The sequence below is a fragment of the Anopheles gambiae genome, chromosome 2 (genome assembly GCF_943734735.2).
Source record: "Anopheles gambiae chromosome 2, idAnoGambNW_F1_1, whole genome shotgun sequence".
NCBI lineage: Eukaryota > Metazoa > Arthropoda > Insecta > Diptera > Culicidae > Anopheles > Anopheles gambiae.
Genome location: NC_064601.1, coordinates 100,288,516 through 100,308,149, shown reverse-complemented (window position 1 = coordinate 100,308,149; position 19,634 = coordinate 100,288,516). Strand labels below are relative to the sequence as shown.

General features: G+C 43.3%; 1 protein-coding gene across 3 annotated transcripts in view; it reads left to right on the top strand.

The window, feature by feature from the left end:
* LOC1277016 (tyrosine-protein kinase Drl) overlaps positions 1 to 19,634 on the top strand; it is a 56,682-nt gene that overhangs the window by 19,698 nt on the left and 17,350 nt on the right. For all 3 annotated transcript variants that reach the window (XM_061645134.1, XM_061645135.1, XM_061645136.1), the window contains exons 4-9: positions 1,598 to 1,835; positions 3,943 to 4,111; positions 7,120 to 7,268; positions 7,708 to 7,865; positions 17,589 to 17,790; positions 18,554 to 18,713. In XM_061645134.1, coding sequence (XP_061501118.1) covers positions 1,598 to 1,835; positions 3,943 to 4,111; positions 7,120 to 7,268; positions 7,708 to 7,865; positions 17,589 to 17,790; positions 18,554 to 18,713 — 1,076 coding nt within the window. The remainder of the gene's footprint in view (positions 1 to 1,597; positions 1,836 to 3,942; positions 4,112 to 7,119; positions 7,269 to 7,707; positions 7,866 to 17,588; positions 17,791 to 18,553; positions 18,714 to 19,634) is intronic.

Below are 19,634 nucleotides of genomic sequence, written 5' to 3'. Positions count from 1 at the left end.
TTAAGCACCAAGAGTAAGTGTCCCGCAGAGTTCCATCTGCGGCACAAACGATACGACCATTCGGGGGAATCAAAATTCAATCAAAATACATCCTGATTGGGTTGGAGAAATTAGCCAAACTGGGGACAGTATTAGATGGGTGTTGCCCCGTATGCAAAATGGAGCATCAAAATTGACGGTCAATCAAATTAGGTTGTTAAAATAAATGTTATTTAATAAGCTAAAATAGGAAATATTTTTCATGTTTTCGACTCAAAACTACGGTGTAAAGGAACATCACGATCACCACAAACATGTGTTGCCTGTCCAGGTCCTTTACAACGGTAGTGCCCCAAACTACTTTCCTATTTCAATCCCTAAAAGAACCTATTCTGCTACAAAGCATGTAACACTCTTCTGTGTCCACTGAAAAGCACAGACGGTTTTGGTCCAGCTCGACCATTCAACACAGCTTCCGCAAACGAACACAGACCAAAAAAGCGATTCCGTTTCCCCCATAGAGCTGCAGACTGGGACTGGGAGGCTATTTGTTGCTTGCACCCGTAATGCGATTACCGGCGGGATTCGCAGACGGGAATCAATTAGTTCTCTTTGTTGTTTTTAATTAGATTCCGAGAGTGTCAGACAGGGCTCGATTGTTTTATCGCCCTCTCCCTCGCCCCCGTAGCAGTGCTTGATGAGTGGTCGTGCCTGGGGTTTGGAGTTGTTTGGTAGGAGATTCGAATGTGAATAATACAGTGGTTTATTGAGTTGTCTGCTGTTAATTTTTACACAATTTATTTCACAACGTTTTACAAGCTGGTTGGAAGTTCGGCTTGCCCAGGTTGGCTTCTGATGCGCTCGATCGATTGATTAGAAGAATGCCTTCTTCCAAGCTCGAAAAAAGCGCACAGACAGTGAAATATTTTAATTGCCTCGTTCGTGCTTCAGTTGATCGCAAAATTGCTTCACTTCATTAACCTTCCCGTCTCCGAGAGCAACCGCCGAAAACTCCCAAACACACAAACTACACCAACTCAATCAACGGCGCTTCAAAGATCAATCACCCCCAGCTTGCACGCGAAGTGGGTCACGAAAATTTTAATTAAAAGCATCGTTACATACTTTCTGCCCAGCCGCAATTACTTTGCTGGAAGTGAAAGAAAAAAAAGCAAGTTTTGCCAAAGAAAGTTTTGCAAAACGTCCATCATTCTATCCATCCAGCAACGTTTCCAGTCGAGTTTCGCTGCCGGTTGATTGCACAAACGATAATATCGCTTCATTAAACGCGCTGCTTGGAATAAAAATGCGCCGTCCTCACTTCGCTCAGCAGCGATACATCATTATCGCGAACGTATTTATGCGCAGAGAAAGGGCATAGATCAGCACTGCGTGCTGATTAAATATTGAATATTAATTTATACTCTCTTGAGCGGGTGTCCGTCCCGGCGATGATTACTGTCCCCGGGCCAAGAAGAGAGACATCGCTTCGATTATCATCAATTAGGATGTTCCATTCGAGTTGAACACTCCAGCAACGAGCTGGTGTGTTCTTTTTCTCGCCCGAGCTTTCACGCTTATCTGTATCTAATGGCTCTTTTTTTCTTTTTTTTGCCAGCTTCCTTACACGATATCGGTACACTACGATGACAACGAGGGAGCGCTGCAGCATCCCGAGCTGGACATTCCGTCCAGCGGCATCATCCCGATGACGGTCGAAAGCTTCACCGTGCATCTCGTCTGCTGGGGCAACGTGACCAAGGAGGTGCCGGTTGGCATCCATCTGCACGTCGAGGGCCCGCCCAAGCATAACGACACGAAGTTGATTATCAAGCGGAACAAAATTTGCATCAAAGGTGAGGAAGCGAGGGGTGAAAATTCTTTATGCACGACTTTAAACGTTCATTGGGCAATAGTGTTTAAGGTGAAGGTTTCCGTATTAAAATAAAAATAGTAAGAAAATATTGAAGTTTTCAGATAAGAGGCTTATCTTTTTATTGTTTATGGACCATTTTATTCTCTTTTTCCTTATTATATTTTCATTATTATACATAGTTCTGACACCTCGTTCTATTACATTTCTCTTCTTCTGTATCCTCAAGACGCCTGAAGGTATGCAATTAGCATGCCCGGAAAAAAATATAATTTTATTTAGGATCCTTTCCCTAGTATTACTTTGATTATTGACCATTAGGCTTCAGAATTCGGAACTTTCATTATAACTATTCTTGTAGTTCCTCTACGAATTAAAATAATTTATTGATTGATCCTTACATAATTAACAGTTATAAATAATGATTTTTCATGTTTTAAAGCTCCGGTCTGGAGTTCCTTATTTTACCTTCAATCTTACATTACATCGTATTAGTATTCTAAAATTCTTGATTAAAAAACGACATTTTACTAAAATTTGCAACATATTTTCAACGAACACATCTCGCATAATTTGATTATCAACACACAAAACAGTGTGCACAAAATGCATGCAGATAAATGGCAAATATTTTATTGCAATCCTTTTTTCCCCTGTTTGCTTTTCAACAACCTGGATGGAAATAATGCCTCTTTCCTGCCTCGCTCTACTGAATAGCTTATCGTCCTGTTTTTCGCAACTTCCCAGCCCCGAACTGGTACACACGATGCCATACCGTCCCCTTGCGACCCCAACGCTCAACCCAAATCTATCGAATGTTGATTGCATCATATTCATTCAACCTATCTTCCCTGTCCATTTCTATTTCCCTCCCTTTCAATTCCATTTTTGGGAGCAGGCCCAAAAACGGTTGATATCGCTTTTCAAATCGATGCGGCATAAAATGCAAATTGATGGCTTCGATTTGCTGGTTTCCTTCCTTTTTGCTTCCTTCCTTTCTGGCAGAGTGCGCAATTTTTGAACCCAGCAATGAATGGCAGCGAGCAGAACCGATTTAGAACTGATTATTTAGAATAAAATATTCACACGCATACAATCACAAAAAGCCACAGCCACTGTGTACGCCTGTTTTCCAAAGGGGTTTTGATTTGCATTGCCCGTTTGCGTGCGCTTCATTGTGCAGTCAAACTAATTTATTCCCGCTTATTTCGGGAAATGATTCCACAAGCATCATTCCGTTGCTTTATTATTGACATAAAATCTGTCTATATATTATTTTAATTAAAAAAGCCACCAAACCAAAATACATCCGAGATAAGTCCTAAAAGAAGAGCAAAACACTATTTGCTTCAGTTCACTGAGCTGGTCTTAAGCAAACTCTGCTTGCCTTGTGCGTTCGTCTCCCCACGCGGCGGGTTCAAATGTTTCGCCTCGCGATACTTTTGCCCACCGTAAGAATGTGATAAATTTCAATTAATTCCCACCAAACCGTTCCTTCCTAGTTGGTGAATAAACAAAGAAATTCTCAAACATCCCCTCGCGAGCTAAAGCGGACGCAGTGAAACATTAAATACGCTTCCGCATTGCGCGCAAACCACAGCTAGGCCGGGTATTAATCGAGGTTTTCTCGCGAGTTTATTATGTGGCGGGCAGCCGGAGCAGCACCGCCTTAAGCCTTAAGCCCTGCCTTCTAATGCCTGGTTTCGCGTGTTGTCGATAAAAAATAATGTTTGTTTTTGCTGCTTATCGGCGATACGTCCGAAGCATCCTCCCGGCAAGGCAAACAAGCAGCAAATGAGAGCATAAATTCCACAACCTCTAAAAGCTACCATTACCGTTTCGGAGAAACTATGCTGTAGACAAAAAAACGCCAAAGAATTTGAAAACCGCACCATGAATAATGCTGGTGACAAATTTCACCAACAACAGGTTCTTTATGAAGCAATAAGCGTTTCGATTGTGTTGGGAATGTGTGTCAAGCGGGGTTTCGGGGTGGCGCTATTAAACAAACAAGCTTCGTTTGTACTACACTACACTAAGCATACATATCTGTTATGGTTTCTGTGTGTGTTTTTTCTGCTTTCTTTCAGGCATGCATCCGGCAAGGAATCGTCTCCCGGCGGCTGAAATAGCACCACAGCAAGGACCGGCTCTACTGGGAGCGGCTGCCTGTGCACTGGGGCTCGTGCTGGTCGTCGGACTCATTGCCAGTGCAATGTACGTGCGTGCCCGGAAGCAGATTCGGCAGGACTCGCTACAGTACGTATCCCATAATCTAGGCGTAATTATGAGTGTATTTATATTTTAAATGAATTTAGATATATTAGAACAACTTAATTTTCTTTCATATTTTAAATACATAAGCGACACAGGGTAGCAAAATAATTAAATAAGCAATTTCATGGTTCAGATTACTCAGAACACTATTGGTAGCTGTGAACATACAGCAAATAATATCCATAAACTTACTTACAGAGTGATAAAAATATTTTTTTTTTCGTTGAATAAAACCGAAAAACGTTCGATGCCAAATCTTTCTTCATAGTCAACAATCCAGATCAAGTGGAAAATAACCTATAAAATTCATTACCTTTTATCTGCGATTTTTAATTGCTGATAAAGGGGCCCTTTCCGTTTTAAGTTCGTAGGCTGAAATTTCAGCCTGTCAGCTGTTTTCATTGTATAGCAGTTTTCGAGCAGCTATCTAAGTGGGTATGATATACAGGTGGGCTTATCCCAAGGTGTATGTATTCAGAAGGCTGATTTTTATTGCTTCTGATTCTGAATGAAGATTTTAAGAGTGTTTTGAATATTCGTCAAGCCTCCATAAAGCTTGTTTGAACAGAAGTTTACACCCATCCTGTCAAAAAGTGACCAAATTTAATTATAAAAAAACAAGCTATGAGACCACCTGGACTACATACACTTTGATTCTGGATTCCATCACCAGATCTCTTTAATGCACCTTGGGGTAAATGTAAACAACACCTTGTTTTGCCATTTTTCGAGCAGGTACTCGAATCTAATTCTAGCTTTGAGGCTAGAATAATCTAGACTGAAAATTGCAAGCTAGTTTTGTGTGTGGTTTTGTATAGAGTGTTTACATGATTTCAGCCTCCAACTGTCAAATTCCACACAAAAAACTGACTGGAATCGTGAAGGGCCCCAAAGTTTGATTAGAAACGCGGTTGTGTTTTTCCTCATAACATAATCAACTACATAATCTCATATAATATAAACCCTAATAACTATATCAAACTCAATTTACGCATCATATAGAGCAGTGAGCTTAAATTGTGTCTTGATCTGCTACCAAAATACAACTGTTTAGAGTTGCCATTAAACATTTTAAACTAAAAATATTCGAGGCGCTACAATTGTTCACTTTCGAATTTAAATCAGCTCTTCGTATAATCTTCGTCAGTTAGTCCTTTGTACTGCTCATCATAAGTTCGCGCCTTGGACCATCTTAGATCCTCTGACTTTTTTTTTTGAGCCTAGACTTTTCTACGCAGACACTGGACTTTAAGGAAAGGATATAATTTGTTTCTTCAAAAAACGTTCAAAAGTAAATCAATTTAAGATTGCAGTTTACAGTTTACAGTTGTCACAGGAGGAGTATTACACATAAGTTCATTTGGCAATATGTTTGGCTTGCTGCCAAAACATAAAGGTTCATATTAAATGCAAAATTACTACTTACTTAGACTAGAGTAGATAGATTCGATTGAACTGTTACTAAGAGAGACATAATTAAATTAGAAAAAATACTATTGGTGTTGCACACTGCAACAGGACTCTTTCTTTCGCCAGTTGATAATTATTTTTTTAAGAAAAACCAAGCGTTTGTAAGCTGTCTTTTTATTTATTTTTTCGTTAGAGACGCTAAAAAATCCGTTACTTGTCATAGGCTTTGACTAAAGAGTACATCTTTCGCTTAGCCTTGCATTTTTCGCTTAGCCTAGATCGGGATCCTTCGGGAATGCTCAACCCGATCAGTGGTAGACATTGATCACACTAACCACTATCCGTGTCGCCCTCGTTCGCGAATCACAAGAACTAACATTGTGCCAGCGAATCGACCGTTAATAATTAACAATCGGTTTTCACATCTTATTTCTTATTTACTCTTTTGATATGACAAGTTTTAAGCTCTCATTTTTATCAAAAGCGAGATAAACACTTACACGCTTTATATGATAGCATATTACTTTAGAAAATTAAATTGAATACAATTTACAATAATTGATGCGAAGCTCGTACGATCCACAAATACTTCTTTGCTAGTAATCAGAGGCAGAGAGAGAGAGAGAGAGTCCATCAAACGCTTATTTGCTACCAAACATATCAAATATTTAATAAATCAAGAGCATATAATCCACCACGCAGGAGATGAACACGATTCAACAGCCCACAAGTGCATACGCCGTACGCCGGCTGTTACAATAACCTGCCTTTCTTCGGTTTTCTGGCACGTTGTAATACTTTCCTACCCATGTACCCCGTCCTCCACCGTCCCCGTTCACCACCATGTCCCCTTTACTTTTAATGCCAGTGTTTTGCAATCTCATCCGACCAACGTGCTAATATCGGTCTTGTTTCTCGGAGCAGAAAACATGCACCATCGTTCAGCAGCGTTGTCGCGTTGCACCGGCCGTCCACTCGCCGACCCCCTCCGAACCATCCGCCGGGCTGGTAACACATGTCCGAACATGTTCATTTCAGACCCAGCTGTGGCAACGGAACAACTCGACGAGGAACGCCGAAGAAGAACGCCGGGTACCTCCGTTCTGTTCGAAAAACAGTACCGTCTTGTCAACGAACCGAGCCAAACCCCAAACCCGGGCGCCCAGAACAGATTTTTGAAACGCAAGACACACGGGACACACGGGCAGATAATCCCTTTTCTGTTCTCCGATCTGCTCCGAAGCTCCTGCTGACGCTCCACTCTCTGCCGGCCGGCCGATAGAGGACGTTCCGGTAGCTACGGGAGGGACGCAGGATGGCAGGGAATTTATGCTTCATCGATATTCGTGTTATTTTTTGTGCTCATGTCTCATGTCCACCCTGCCTGCCGTGCAGTCGATGCAACCGTTGTGCCTTGTCGTGAGAATCCTTCCCCTTCTCCCAGTCCTTTCCCAGGATGCAATCGATTCGTTGGCGTCCACAGTTTGTAAATATTTCCACTCTAAAACCCGAGTGGGATCGATGTACGGTGTATTATTAATGCTTTTATTTTTTCGTCCCTTTCTACTTCCCTTCCTCAGCACCAGCTTCACCACCGCGGCGTACGGCAGCCACCAGAATGTGTTCATCCGGCTGGATCCCTTGGGACGGCCGCCCAGCGCGAACAGTGGTTCCTACGCAACGATAGCGAGCCTCAACAAATATCCCATCAGTGAGTCGAAAAAGTCGTGTAAGTGTCACTCTTGGGGAATGAATTTCCCTCCTCCACTTCCTCCTTTATTTTCTATCGATGTCCGTTCAACACATTCCCAGTTTTCGGCAAATGGCGCGATCCTTTTTCAACGCCAAATTTGTGCTTCCTGCTAAATTTACTTTAATTAAATGTTTCTAAGTTTCAAATTGATTTCTGCCTCCCCTCTGCCACCCCATAGCACACCGTATTTCCGTATTGGTCGCTTTGTTTGTCCTGTCGTCGTCATCCCCCCTCCCCAAACAAAACAAAAAAAAACGAACCCTGCATGTATGGTTCTACATCACTTCCCCCGTTTCTTCCCCCTTATGCGAATATAAACATGAACCGTATCTAAATGGACATCCCACACCACACAAACGACACCAATCGCTGTGTTTCTCGCATTGCGCTTCCGGGCGTTCACGTTCACTTGCAGGGTTTCGCAGCACCCCTTCACCGTCGCCGTACGCGACAGCGCTGCTGCCCCTCGGGCAGAACGGTACCGCCGGAACGGGGACGGAGTCGGTCTACGCCAAGCCGGAATCGGTCTGTCCATCCCGGGTGTCCTACTACGCTTCATCCCAGCTAACTCAGGTAAGCGCTGTCCATTTCACTCGACAAACAATCCACCCTGTGCCTGTGCAGCGCCCAACTGCTGAGCGTTTGTGTAGCTACTACTACTACTACGACTAGGGCCACTACCGCTACGATGGTTTGTTGAAATTGTCTGACAAGGGTGTACGAGCTCTGATTTCCGAGGCAGGCCAAGTGCAGGATGTACAGGAGGTGTTGGAGAGCTCTCCTTACACTTTCTCCCTTTCTTTCGTTTGCTCCTTTTGCTCTTCACTCTGCAGCGTTTGTACAGGACGGTCTATTCATTTTTTTGATTTACTACCAGGCCCAGTTGATATCTTTTATCGTGCAGCCATAAAGTACGGATGGGCTCGTGTTTGCAAGGGGCGCAAAATATGCAATATTTACACATAAAGGAATTCTAACCGGCAGGAGCGGGGATTGAGCATTAATACTTCTTGCATTGATTCAAATTGAGTCAAAATATTTAGTTTCTCTAATACAATACAACGAAATTCAACGCATTAAAGAAAGCTATAATTATTTTAAAAAATGCCATTAAAGTATGTTTTTTTTCGTTTGGTAAACTTTAGCAGAGAGTAGTATTTTTCTCTTCTATGATTCTCTATACGCCATTCAGGGGTTTACAATTGATTTTTCAATTCTGAATATGTAATAGCGCTTACTTTCTTCATATTTATGAAACATATAAGTACAGCTTTGTGAGGTAAATTAAATGCAAAATGTAATAAGGTTTCATTTCAAATCAGTCTTTGAGATTAATTATTCTGACATCGTTTTCAGTTTGCCTTTAAACACAATAAAATATTGTAAATTCATAGTGCATTGGATTTTTGACTGCATTGGAATAGAAGTTAGAAGAACTCTTATTTTTCAAGGATGAGCCACAAAGCAGACGATAGCTTTTGGTGTTTTTGCCTTCGGTACAGACAGCGAAAAAGCAGACTTATTTGGAATCGCGCACAAAGAACGATGAGGAAAGTCTTACCACAATAATAATTGCTTCCTCACTTTGGAGGAATTAGGTATCAAGAACATTTAAAAATCATTCCTTGAAACCTTCAATAATTATTAAATATATTTCAGATCACTGCTTCTACCTTAAACATTCGTAATAATGCGAAGAAGTATCTTTTAAAACGTAGAGGAGTTTTTGCTCTATTTACTTCATGTTTAATTTCTATTTTATTTTGGTTTTTGGTAATTTCTTTAATGTCTAATATATGAGTTTTTTTTTTCAATATCCAATATTACTCTCTAAAACGAAACATCACACTGCATCAAAATGGTTCTGCGTTAGCTGCCGACACCATTGCTGGAACACCTCAAAAACCAGATCAAAGCGGGGACAAAAGAACCTCCCCATCTGTTATTTTTCGTTCGGCAGGCAGGACATAATTTTCCTTTAAAAATCAATAATGACCGTAGCATTATTCATAGCAAAAGCAGACCAAAAAAAAACATAATTTTCATTTTCATCCCAACCATTCCGCACAACAATGAGTTTCGCTTATGCGCCTAAATAATGATACCGAACCGAAAAGAAAGAAAGAAAAAAAACATGAAAAACAGGAAAACTCTAAAGCTCCTTTCTCCTTTGTAATCTACCGTGTCTGAAAGATAAAGGCCAAAACAGGGGGGGGGGCGTTTTTCTTTCCCCCAAATCATCCCCCAATAAAGCGGCCCGGGACGGACTCCCAAACTCAAACACCTCGAGCGTAACGTGAACAGCGTATCGAAAATTTGTCACCGAATTGAAAATTAAGCAATTTGAATAGAAAAGTAGGAATTTCCATTTTCATCCGCTCCGCTTAAAGTTCGAGAAAGCGTATCGTGTGGAGGTGAATTTCGATCCCGATCACCCCGGCGCAAAAATGGTGAATTTTCACTCCACTCCTCTCGTCAATATCGTGCCGGAGCAAAGTGTCAATCAGCAGCTACCGCAGGTTGGAGCCAAAGCGTGCACCATTGTCTGGGACAGCAGGTCGATATTGGGGCAGCTGGGGCACCGTTGGTTGGTTGGGCTGGAGTTGCTGGAGATTGAATTTTAAAGCAAACCGGCAGGGAGGAGTTAATGAATCGAATTTGAAGGTGTTCCTTGGACGATTTAGAGGCTAAAAGAATGGAAAAGCTTTGATGTTCAAAACTTCTTCCAAAGGCATCAATGAGTAAAACGCAGTATTGTGTCATGTATCCTAAACGGTGTTAGAATTTCTACAATATTATCACAATTAAGAAACAAAGCGACATAAAAAACACCCTAATACACCAACAAAAAATCTTCAAAAAGCATCATAATTTGTGAAACCTTTCTTTAATGAAGAGCGTGCACAAAACTACGCCACCCCGGTCACGAACTCAGCCCGGGTGGTGCAAATGTACCCCATTTCCATCATCGCAAACCGTGCCCCGACCGCACCGGCGGACACATAAATTGAGTGAATGGTACACCGAGCCCTCGATTGTACCGCCCCGTTTGTGCCCGGTGCCAGAGGTGTTAGTTAAAAATTAATAACAATAATGAGACTCTTTTGTCGCAGCGCCGGAAAGATGAGACCAGCCATTTTTCACAAGAAATTTCCCCACCGGACTGCCTTCCCGTTGCGTGTCCGTGTCTGCATCGTAGCAGATCGGTTCCTTAGTCTTTATCCTTTTCAAAAATTGCCCCCCGTTTCTGCGACGTCCTCTTGCGGCCAGGCCCAAAGCATCCAGGAGAGGAAATGGATGGGAAAATGATCCCCTTGATACCGGGCACAGCCAGTCGCGGCACACTGCAGTGTTCGGTTTTAGCTTTTATCAGCAAATACTAACGTCCACCAAGAGACACAAACTGGGGGCGAGCAGGAGGCAAAACAAAGCAGAAAAGAAAGAAAGAAAAAAAGACACGGTGACACTTTTCGGGCTTCAGGAAGCCACTGCCACCGGCTCTGGGGCCACAGCGAAAAAGGTTGCGGCCACCGACAAGCGTACTTGCGGCAAAAACATAAGCTTGGGCACACAATTTGTAACCAGATATTTCACCGTGCGCCAGAGCGATGCGGCAAAGGAAGGGCGTAGTAAAGGGAGTTCCATTTTTTTTGTTTTGTTTTCCTTGAACCTACCCAGCGAGCCCTAAAACAAAAGCATGGCGCGTGACGGAAGGTGAGAAAATGATACATAAGTCTCTTCGCACTAATCCCGGACACTGCGGTGCGGCGCGCATTTCGCTTCGTGGCAAAGAGCGGGCTTAAGCTGTGGCATTTCACTCGCATAGTGCTAAATTTGGAGCATTTCCGAGTGATTATGTTTACTTTTCGCACCTGCATACCCGGTCGTACCGGCTTGCGATCAATTATCTGTAGTTGTTTAAATACAGCAATAATTAAATTAGGGGCATTAGTTGGATGTGTGCTGATGTTGATGCGCCGCTTCGTTGACGATGACGATAGAGTAATGTGATAGTCATGCCTGCAAATCGTTAGCAAATGATCATTTATCATAACTTATGGGAGCATGGGGCGAAACGATATGTGAGATAAAATTATCGGCGCTAATGATGGCTTTAGGGGATGGTTCAAGTAGAGTTACTTAGACTTATGAGTCCAGAAAAATTAAGCTTAGCTGAGCTTGAAGGAATATTTGTTATACCAAAATGACACCAAAAGAGCTCGTGGAATTCCGTCTGCTTTATAGTAGTTTAATAGTCAGCACTTTAATAGTGCTCAAATTTGCAGCACTTGCGCATTTGATAGGTATGCAGGTATAAGGAATACAAGAGTCACAATTTTCTCCTGTAGAAAAAGAATGCTTAGAGCTCGCGTAATGGTTTTATATTTAGTTATGTGTAGATAGAATACGAGAATATTCAATTGAAATTACAATTGAAAATTGATTTAGTATGAAGAGTCTCATTCAAAACGCTTGTAGTAGTTTTGATTCATACGCAAAACAGCATGCTGTACGTGTTCAGAGCTTGCATAAGTGCGTACGGAGCTACAAAAGAGTGTGGAGCTTCATTGAGCTCAAGAAGAGTTCACGGGCTCGTAGAACGTATGGAGATACATTGAGAGTACATAGTGGCAGTAATAGCGCAGAGTTACATCAAAGAACGTAAATCTGTTTAGAATGAGAAGTGGCATACATTGTGCTGAGCTATATTTACTCTGCGGAGCTACAGAAGAGTGTGGAGCTGTATTGTGCTCACGGAGAGTTAAAAAATTCATTGTGTATTTCGAGTTACATTGAGTGTACGTATAAGTATTCGTTAGAATGCGAAGTTGCACTGAGAAGGCATTGATTTTGTGGAGTTTCATACATCACGATGACATATATAGACCGTACAGAGCTAAATGGAATCCTCATCTATATGTTGTGGTAAAACAAACGTCATATGAAATACAATGAACTACTGTAAAATACGCTAGTTCCAGAGCGTTCTCAATTCAATTCTTACTACTTTTATCCATACAAAACCCTTTTTTCTGTAATGTCCTTTGCTTGTGGATTGGAGGATTTTTACCAAAAATTTAAAAAAAAAATATTTTTAAGTAATGATCCAACCAAAACAATCATTTTGAAGTGAAACTACGCCTGAATTTGCAACATTCGAAAGAAACTACCTCATTCTGACCCCAATGCTCCACCCTCCCATATCCGCTTCCTGTGCCTTTTCACGCTCATCATCACGGTGGAATGTCACACTTCCGAGAGTTTACAGTTTTTGACACATGAGACCATTAACTCGAACCATTTGCAACACACACACAAACATACACACACATACTTCACATTCCATTTGCCACCTACTCTTTCGCTAATGACAGCCCGACACCCAGGCGGCGGGGAAAGTTTTGTTTATGCTCAGATGAAGAAGTTTTCCCGTATCCTGCAGGACACAAAAGGCATCAGCACCTAACCGAGGTGACAAGTAGAGTACAGTACCCTCCGGCGCTACTCTCCTGCCTGTCGGGTGTGTGTGTTTTAATGACATTTTCATCATTAATTTTGAATAGCTGCAAACCATGCCGCCCCTTTACGCACACCTACGACAATGAAGCACTCCGTCTTTTAATCCTTCCTGGCTGGCACGTTCCACCGGTGGAAAGAAACAAACCGTTCAGCAGCTCCTTTCATCGTTTGCAGCACCCGTGTGGTCCCTGATCGGTTGACCGGCTTCTGCTACGCACCGGGCGAAAGACAGTGAACGAGACAATATTTCGTGGCGCGCGGGGTGTTTGAAGAAATGAGCAGTACAGCAACGGGGCAAACCCAGCCCCAACCCTTTTTACGGGAAATGAGATCCCGGCTGCCGGCGCCCCGGAAGGTGACAACCTTCGTTGTACTTTTTTGTTGTTGTTTCTGTGTTGTGTTGTGTTGCTGTCAGCGAAGGAAAGTCGTGGTGTGGTTTGGTTTGCGAAACCAAAAATATCTCCCTCTAAACATTCTCCCTCGGCAAGCGAGGGAAGGAGTTGCGAAGGTGTTCCGCTGGTTGAAGCAAAAACGTGAAAAATATGCTGCGGTAAACTTGTGCTCTAAAAATGAAATGCTTCATGGTTAAATGATGTGCCTTTAGAGCATGCGACGCATGGGGAAAGAAAGAGGGAAACACCTTAGAAACCGGAGAGTTTGTTAATAAATTTCTTCACGAATCCTTTTCCACCCTAACGAGCACGGTATCGTTCATAGATCAAAGAAATTTCGGTTTAAATAAATGATCAAACAGACTTTATTGGGTACGGATAATTGTCTAAATAGCACAATATGGCGGCTAATAGCTCCCTCTAGCGGTGGGATCGACTGTTAAACCCTGCTGCAGCAACTCTTAGCGCGTTCTATTCCTTCATCCACTGTTGGGATTGTAATTGATTGTAACGCGCCACGGCCACGGTGAACTATTGATGCAATTAATCATCAAGCGTTTTATCGTTCACGCCTTTGGCCAGTCCACTCTCCGCTGTCAACGCCACCACTTGTAAAATCCTTGCGAATAGTTGTTCTTTTCCAACTGCCCGTTTCGCATTCCACTTCGTTGGCAACCGGCCAAACCGGGACTTGTTGAGTACGGTTCGGTACGACATTTGTAATCGTTGACGTTTTACACAATCCCCGAGTGGAAGCACATGCACACAGGAGCAGTAGCACACTGGTTAGCGTTTGATCTTTACCGTAACGTAACTGGCCACACTGGTGTGGCACGTTTTTCACCATCATCCCATCAGCTACGAACCCAGATGGTCACTTTCGGAACGTTTGCTTTCGATTTATTGCATTCCAGCGAGAGTGCTTGTTTGTGCTTTCGGTGCTGGTGCCTTTGATACACTTGCTCACTTGAACTGGTCAGTTTAAAATCGATTAAAGGTTACTTGTAGAACGGGGTCGTTTCTAGTCCCAACAACTCTATAACATCATGATATTTTTTTTACAGTTTTTTCTCAAATATTTTTCACAAACCTCTTTATTTTTCTGTGAACACATACAACCCTCTCACAATGTAATCCACAAAACAAAGAGCTTTCCCATAAACTGTAACAAGCGGCAGTGAGCAGTGAAGGAAAAATCCCAAGCTACCAAGCGCTTCATTGTATCAATCATCTCCCTTCACTGTCGCTGAATCGTATCCGGTGACGTACAGCTACACTGCGACCATTTCTCTGCAGTGTCTTGCAATATTTTCATCTACGTCTACCAACGTGCTGCCGCTGCCGTACTGTTCAGCTGCTGAGCTTTGAGTTCGTTTTACTTTGTGGAGCATTTTCTTTCTTTTTTTTTTTTTTTTGAGTCTGACCATGCCGGTTGCTGCTGCTGATGGTGCTTGCACGTTGAGTAGAGTATCCTGTTCCTGAAAGAATTTCGAAACAGCAATTCATTGCATCGCTTTCGTTGGTTAGCGAGCACTGTTGGGTGTGTCGAAAAGTTTTGTGTTCTTTTGGTGCCAAACAAAGCATGCGCTTTATAAAACACCCGTCGTGAGTTCAAGCCCAGTAAGGGATGATCCTTCCATAGACAGTCCAACTATCCTTAACCTATTTCATGTTAAACTTACCAGGTAAGAACTAAAAGTTTGTTTGCCTGGGCTGTAATGATTCATGCCAAAATCTTTAAGCTAGTATGTCACGTTTATGAAGACTACAAGGACAGAGGGAACGTGGTAGGCCTAAGTTGATGTGGCTAGAAGGCGTGGAAGCATCCGCTAATATGTCCTGGATAAAGGTGTCCGCTAACCTGTCAAATCCTATACGATTGTTGGGGTTTCATGTCTTGTTAGATAGGTGTCAGAACGCAGTCAAAGTAAGTAAGTGATCTAGTGAATAAGTGATGACATGTTGCTTTACATGGAGTGGTGACGTCATTTCAGCCTGCCGATGTCAAACTCAATACAAAAAAAGTCTAAAAATACCCCAATTTGAACGCATTTTCAACTCTCTTGATTTGTGCCTTACGTGTCCCCCATTTACTACTTTCATTTGTTTAAAATAAAATTTGTTCCCGAAAATGATTATCAAATACAATAAATTGTAGTGATTCACTCAATTTATGGAGTCGGTGAATTGAACTAGAACTGTAATAAAACATGAGTCATCTGATGACATAACTAAAAATTAAACAGGACGGAGTAAAGAGTTTCGCACAACTTTTCCATCCACCCAACGCTCCAACACCCGCGCCAGCACCGGTGCAAATGCTGGTGAGGTACAATTTTTCTCTCACCGATTTCAACAAACGCCCGGGTGTTGATGGATGGAAACCGGAGTTCAAACTGACAATAGAGTTTCCCCCCGTTGCGCGAGTGCATCCTTTTGACCAGCGGCTTCTGCCATCCATTTATCAACCCGGGACTCCCGGGTTGTGCCGTGCCGCAACCCCGTCCTACCCATTAACCGGTTGCGATTCGAGATGCTGCTCGTACTTCTTGTGCAGCTATTTCTTCACGCCTTTTTCGAATGAATACCACCCAACAACGACGTTCATTGGATGCTCAGGGTCCATGTTTTATTCAGCAGGCAGAAACAGACCAGAAGCACTACGACCAACCTCGGTCGGTACCTTCCGTATTCACCCGCACTGTTCAATATTTGCGCAAATGCACGGGGGCGCGTTGCTAACGAACCACGATTTTTATACATGAGCAAGGAGGTGTGAGTCCCTCAGCAGGCTTTAGGGGATCCACAAGCACGGGTAAGAAAGCTGGCCCGGTCGGCTTTATGCAATGCAATCGCAATTTTTCGCCAACGAAAAAGCTCTCAATTATCGAGATGCTATCGAGTGAGCGGGGGCGATTAGTTCTGGAGTTCAACGGGAGTGGGAATGATAGCGCACTAAATCGATGGTTCATTAGGGTGCATCTTTAACTAAGCGAATTCCTTGTTTCATTTTCATTATCTATTAGAAGCGCACACAAAAATGCCCCAAAAGAGCTCTTAAATATTATTCTTGATGAGCCCATCCTTCTCAAACATGTTCTAAATCTCTTACTGACATCAATACTTTACCAAGCGATCGATTAGCTTCTGATATGTTGCAAGATTTTGCCCTACAATCGAACCCGTCCCCGATTGAAATTAATCCCTTAAATCTGTCCTAAATCTTTATCACCCAGCGCTCGTTGATACCTTCGCCAATCCTTTCAAAGTGCTAACCTAATCCGAAGCTTAATGAAAGTAATGCGTACGCCTACCGCCCAACCATATTAACTCGACAGCAACGACGGGCCTCGTCCGATTTGCCGACGAGATAATCACGCTCGTATACCTTCACCCCTTCCAAAGCAGCCGTATCGATTCTGTTAGCGGAGCTTTACGTTGGCTTATCAAATTTCTCTAATCATCAATGAAGCGCCATAAACATGAAACCCCCATTGCTCCAACCGTGCCAATGTCCAATATCAAGACCCCGGGCAAATACCAATTCTCTTGGGGCCTACGTCCAAATCTTGTGGTCCGTTCGAATCCGTTCGAGCTTAACAAATAAAGAATCAACTCCTCCGGTAGGACAATATAGTAGGACAGGCGTTGCGTAGGGTTTTCTTGTGCAGTCGGGCCTGAAATTTCATTTTCCACCTCCACCCGCCAAAACGACAAAAGGATAGTTCCTGTGTCGGTCGGCACGGCGTGAAATGGCTCTTCGACACGCAATCTTCACGCTGGTGACTCAAGTCACCGGAGCTTCCGAAAGCAGCAAGCAAATGTCCCCATAATAAGCAATGACAGTCGTTGACGCAAATAGGCAGAAAAGCAAAAAAAGACAACACAAGCAGGCACCTTCCAAAACGAGAAAAGGATTGTCTTTGTGTCCGGGGCTGTTGCGGCTCGGAAAACCGGGAAGGTGAACCCGAAGCCCGGGCGAAACGACTTGACGTGTTGGTAATTGCGTAGGCTCTGCGTGATAGAACTCGGAATGCTTTTGGGCAGGTTATGCTTTTTGCCCGCCTTGGCTCGGTGTCGGATGTGCCGGATGCCTGTTCTTGGTGCTAGGGCCGTACCACCCGGAAAACCCCAAAATCCCGAAACGTCAGTTTGAGAATAGTACGAGAGAGCGAGCAAAGGCACCAGCGCCGTGTGAGATCTTTTAGTGCGACGGTGTTATTGTTCATTTGGTTGAGATTTTCCACAAATCCCTCGTTCGGTGGTGCTGTTTGTCGCTGCACTAACGCTACTTCCCAACCCAATCCGAACCCCATCGAACGTCGGTGGCCCACGTTAGACGTTAGACCGTTAATGGAGCTTTCCGCTGTTGCTGTTTTCGCAGGTCTACAGCCTATCGACGCCAGCGCGAAGCATCCACAGCAACGGCTCGAACCCGAAGGACAAGCTGCGACGGATTGCCGTGTCCCCGGGTACCATCCTCTGCCAGCAGCTCGTCCAGGAGGGCACGTACGGCCGGATCTACAGCGGCATCCTGCATCATCCGCTCGGTGAAACGCGTGACGTGCTGATCAAAACCGTGGTCGGTAAGTACCGTGGGTGGTCCTAGCGTGCATGGGCAGGGTCAGTGCACGTGGAGCACGATCGTTTGCGTTGGGGAAAGGTTAATACACCGCGGGCAGCTTTGGGCAGTTAGTTACACAAAGAAGCGCATTTTGAACATAAACTTTAGAGATGAGATGGTCCCTAAGGGGAAAGTAATTGTATGTTTACCTAACCTTTGCCTCAAAGTAACACATTTTCGCTTTTGAGCCACTTATTTCTAGTAGCAGATCCTAGTTTTAGTTTTTAATTTCTCTAGTTTTGCGCTATGGCCATCAAGATTTGTCAGTAAGACACTTTGTGCAACAATAAATAATTCTTTTAATGTGTTTTTACGTTGTGGCTTCTATTTTGAGTTACAAAAAAGGGCTTCACAAATAATTTTTTACGATTTTCATGCCAATTTTGAAAACTTCAAGCAGTTTTGTTAATTGAAGCGCTTTTTAAGGTAATAAGAACTACATGTTTGTGATTTGGATACATTTGAGGCAAAAATAGAAGCAAACGCTACAAAATAAATATTGTTTGTACAGAATTCTTGTCAACTATATTAACTGTTTTAGTTTTGATGCCTTAAATTTTCTAGTTAATCATTCTTCATTTTAATTCAAACAGTTCTATTACACATTTCCACAACTATCGAAACGTAAATTACTGCTCAAACTATGCCCAGAGCTTTACCGTTCTCTCTCCAATAAAATGATCCATTGACTTTTCTTCTCATCTGTGGTTTTCTCTCCCACCCAGACGGTGCCTCGCTAAGCCAGGTGGCTTATCTGCTGTCGGAAGGATCGACCCTGTGTGGCATCTCCCATCCCAACATCCTGTTCCCGGTGGCGGCCGTCACCGAGCTGTCGGGGCCACCGAAAGTCGCCTACCCACTGGCGGCCAAAGGAAACCTCAAACTGTAAGTAATGTCTTCTGCTTGAGCCCTGCTTGCCCTGCTCTACTACCGTCCCGAACGTCACCTCCAAAACGTGCGCCAATAGCACAGCAAATGTAAAAACAAGATTTATATACTACTACGTCCAATCTTTAGTTCTCCATTGCTTCTACGCTCCGCATCCATTGGTTTGTTTGCAAAACACATCATGATCGTGGCTTTTTTTTTTTTTTGGTGCCAAGACAATATGAAACACCAGCAGGAAAAACAATGTCGAGTTTCTTTTTAAAAACGAAAAGGCACGACGAAACAACCTCGCATCAGTTCCTGAATAAACATTACACGACCTGTGTTTTTCGGTTGGGCTCGATTTCAGAATCTGCCGCACCGCACTGCTGTGTATCCCAAGACGGTGCCTCGCTCGAATGACTCCAAAACCCTCGGCACACGAGCCACCCAGCATTCTGCAAAGGTTTTCCGTCACTCTTTTTCTGTTAGCCACTGCCGTCTGAAAAGCAACAAACAAAATGTCATTCGGTTGGATTCTTTTTCACAGCGGCCTTTTTTTCTCTTTTATTGCTACAAGCAAGCACCGGAAATGTATTCACTTGCCAGCTTGCAAAAGCGTTCTCCAATAAGGCTGCTCCAACCTCTGCTTTGCCGTTTCTTTGCCGGCATCCGATTTGTCCCCCGTCATTGTCGACCCGATTGAACGGTGCTACATTTATCAAATAGACATTAGCAAGCCAAACCGTTAGCGTTGGGAGAAATCAAAGTGGCAAGAACCTTTTGTCGATGTGGGATAAAAGGCCAATGCTAGAAGGGTAAGGTTTCTGGTTTTCCTCCGGCTCAAACACAAGCAGCGCACGCTGGAAAAGAAATCATACATTTTCCACGTGGCAAACGGTGGTATGCGCCATCCTTTGCGCTGGAATGTTTTCTACC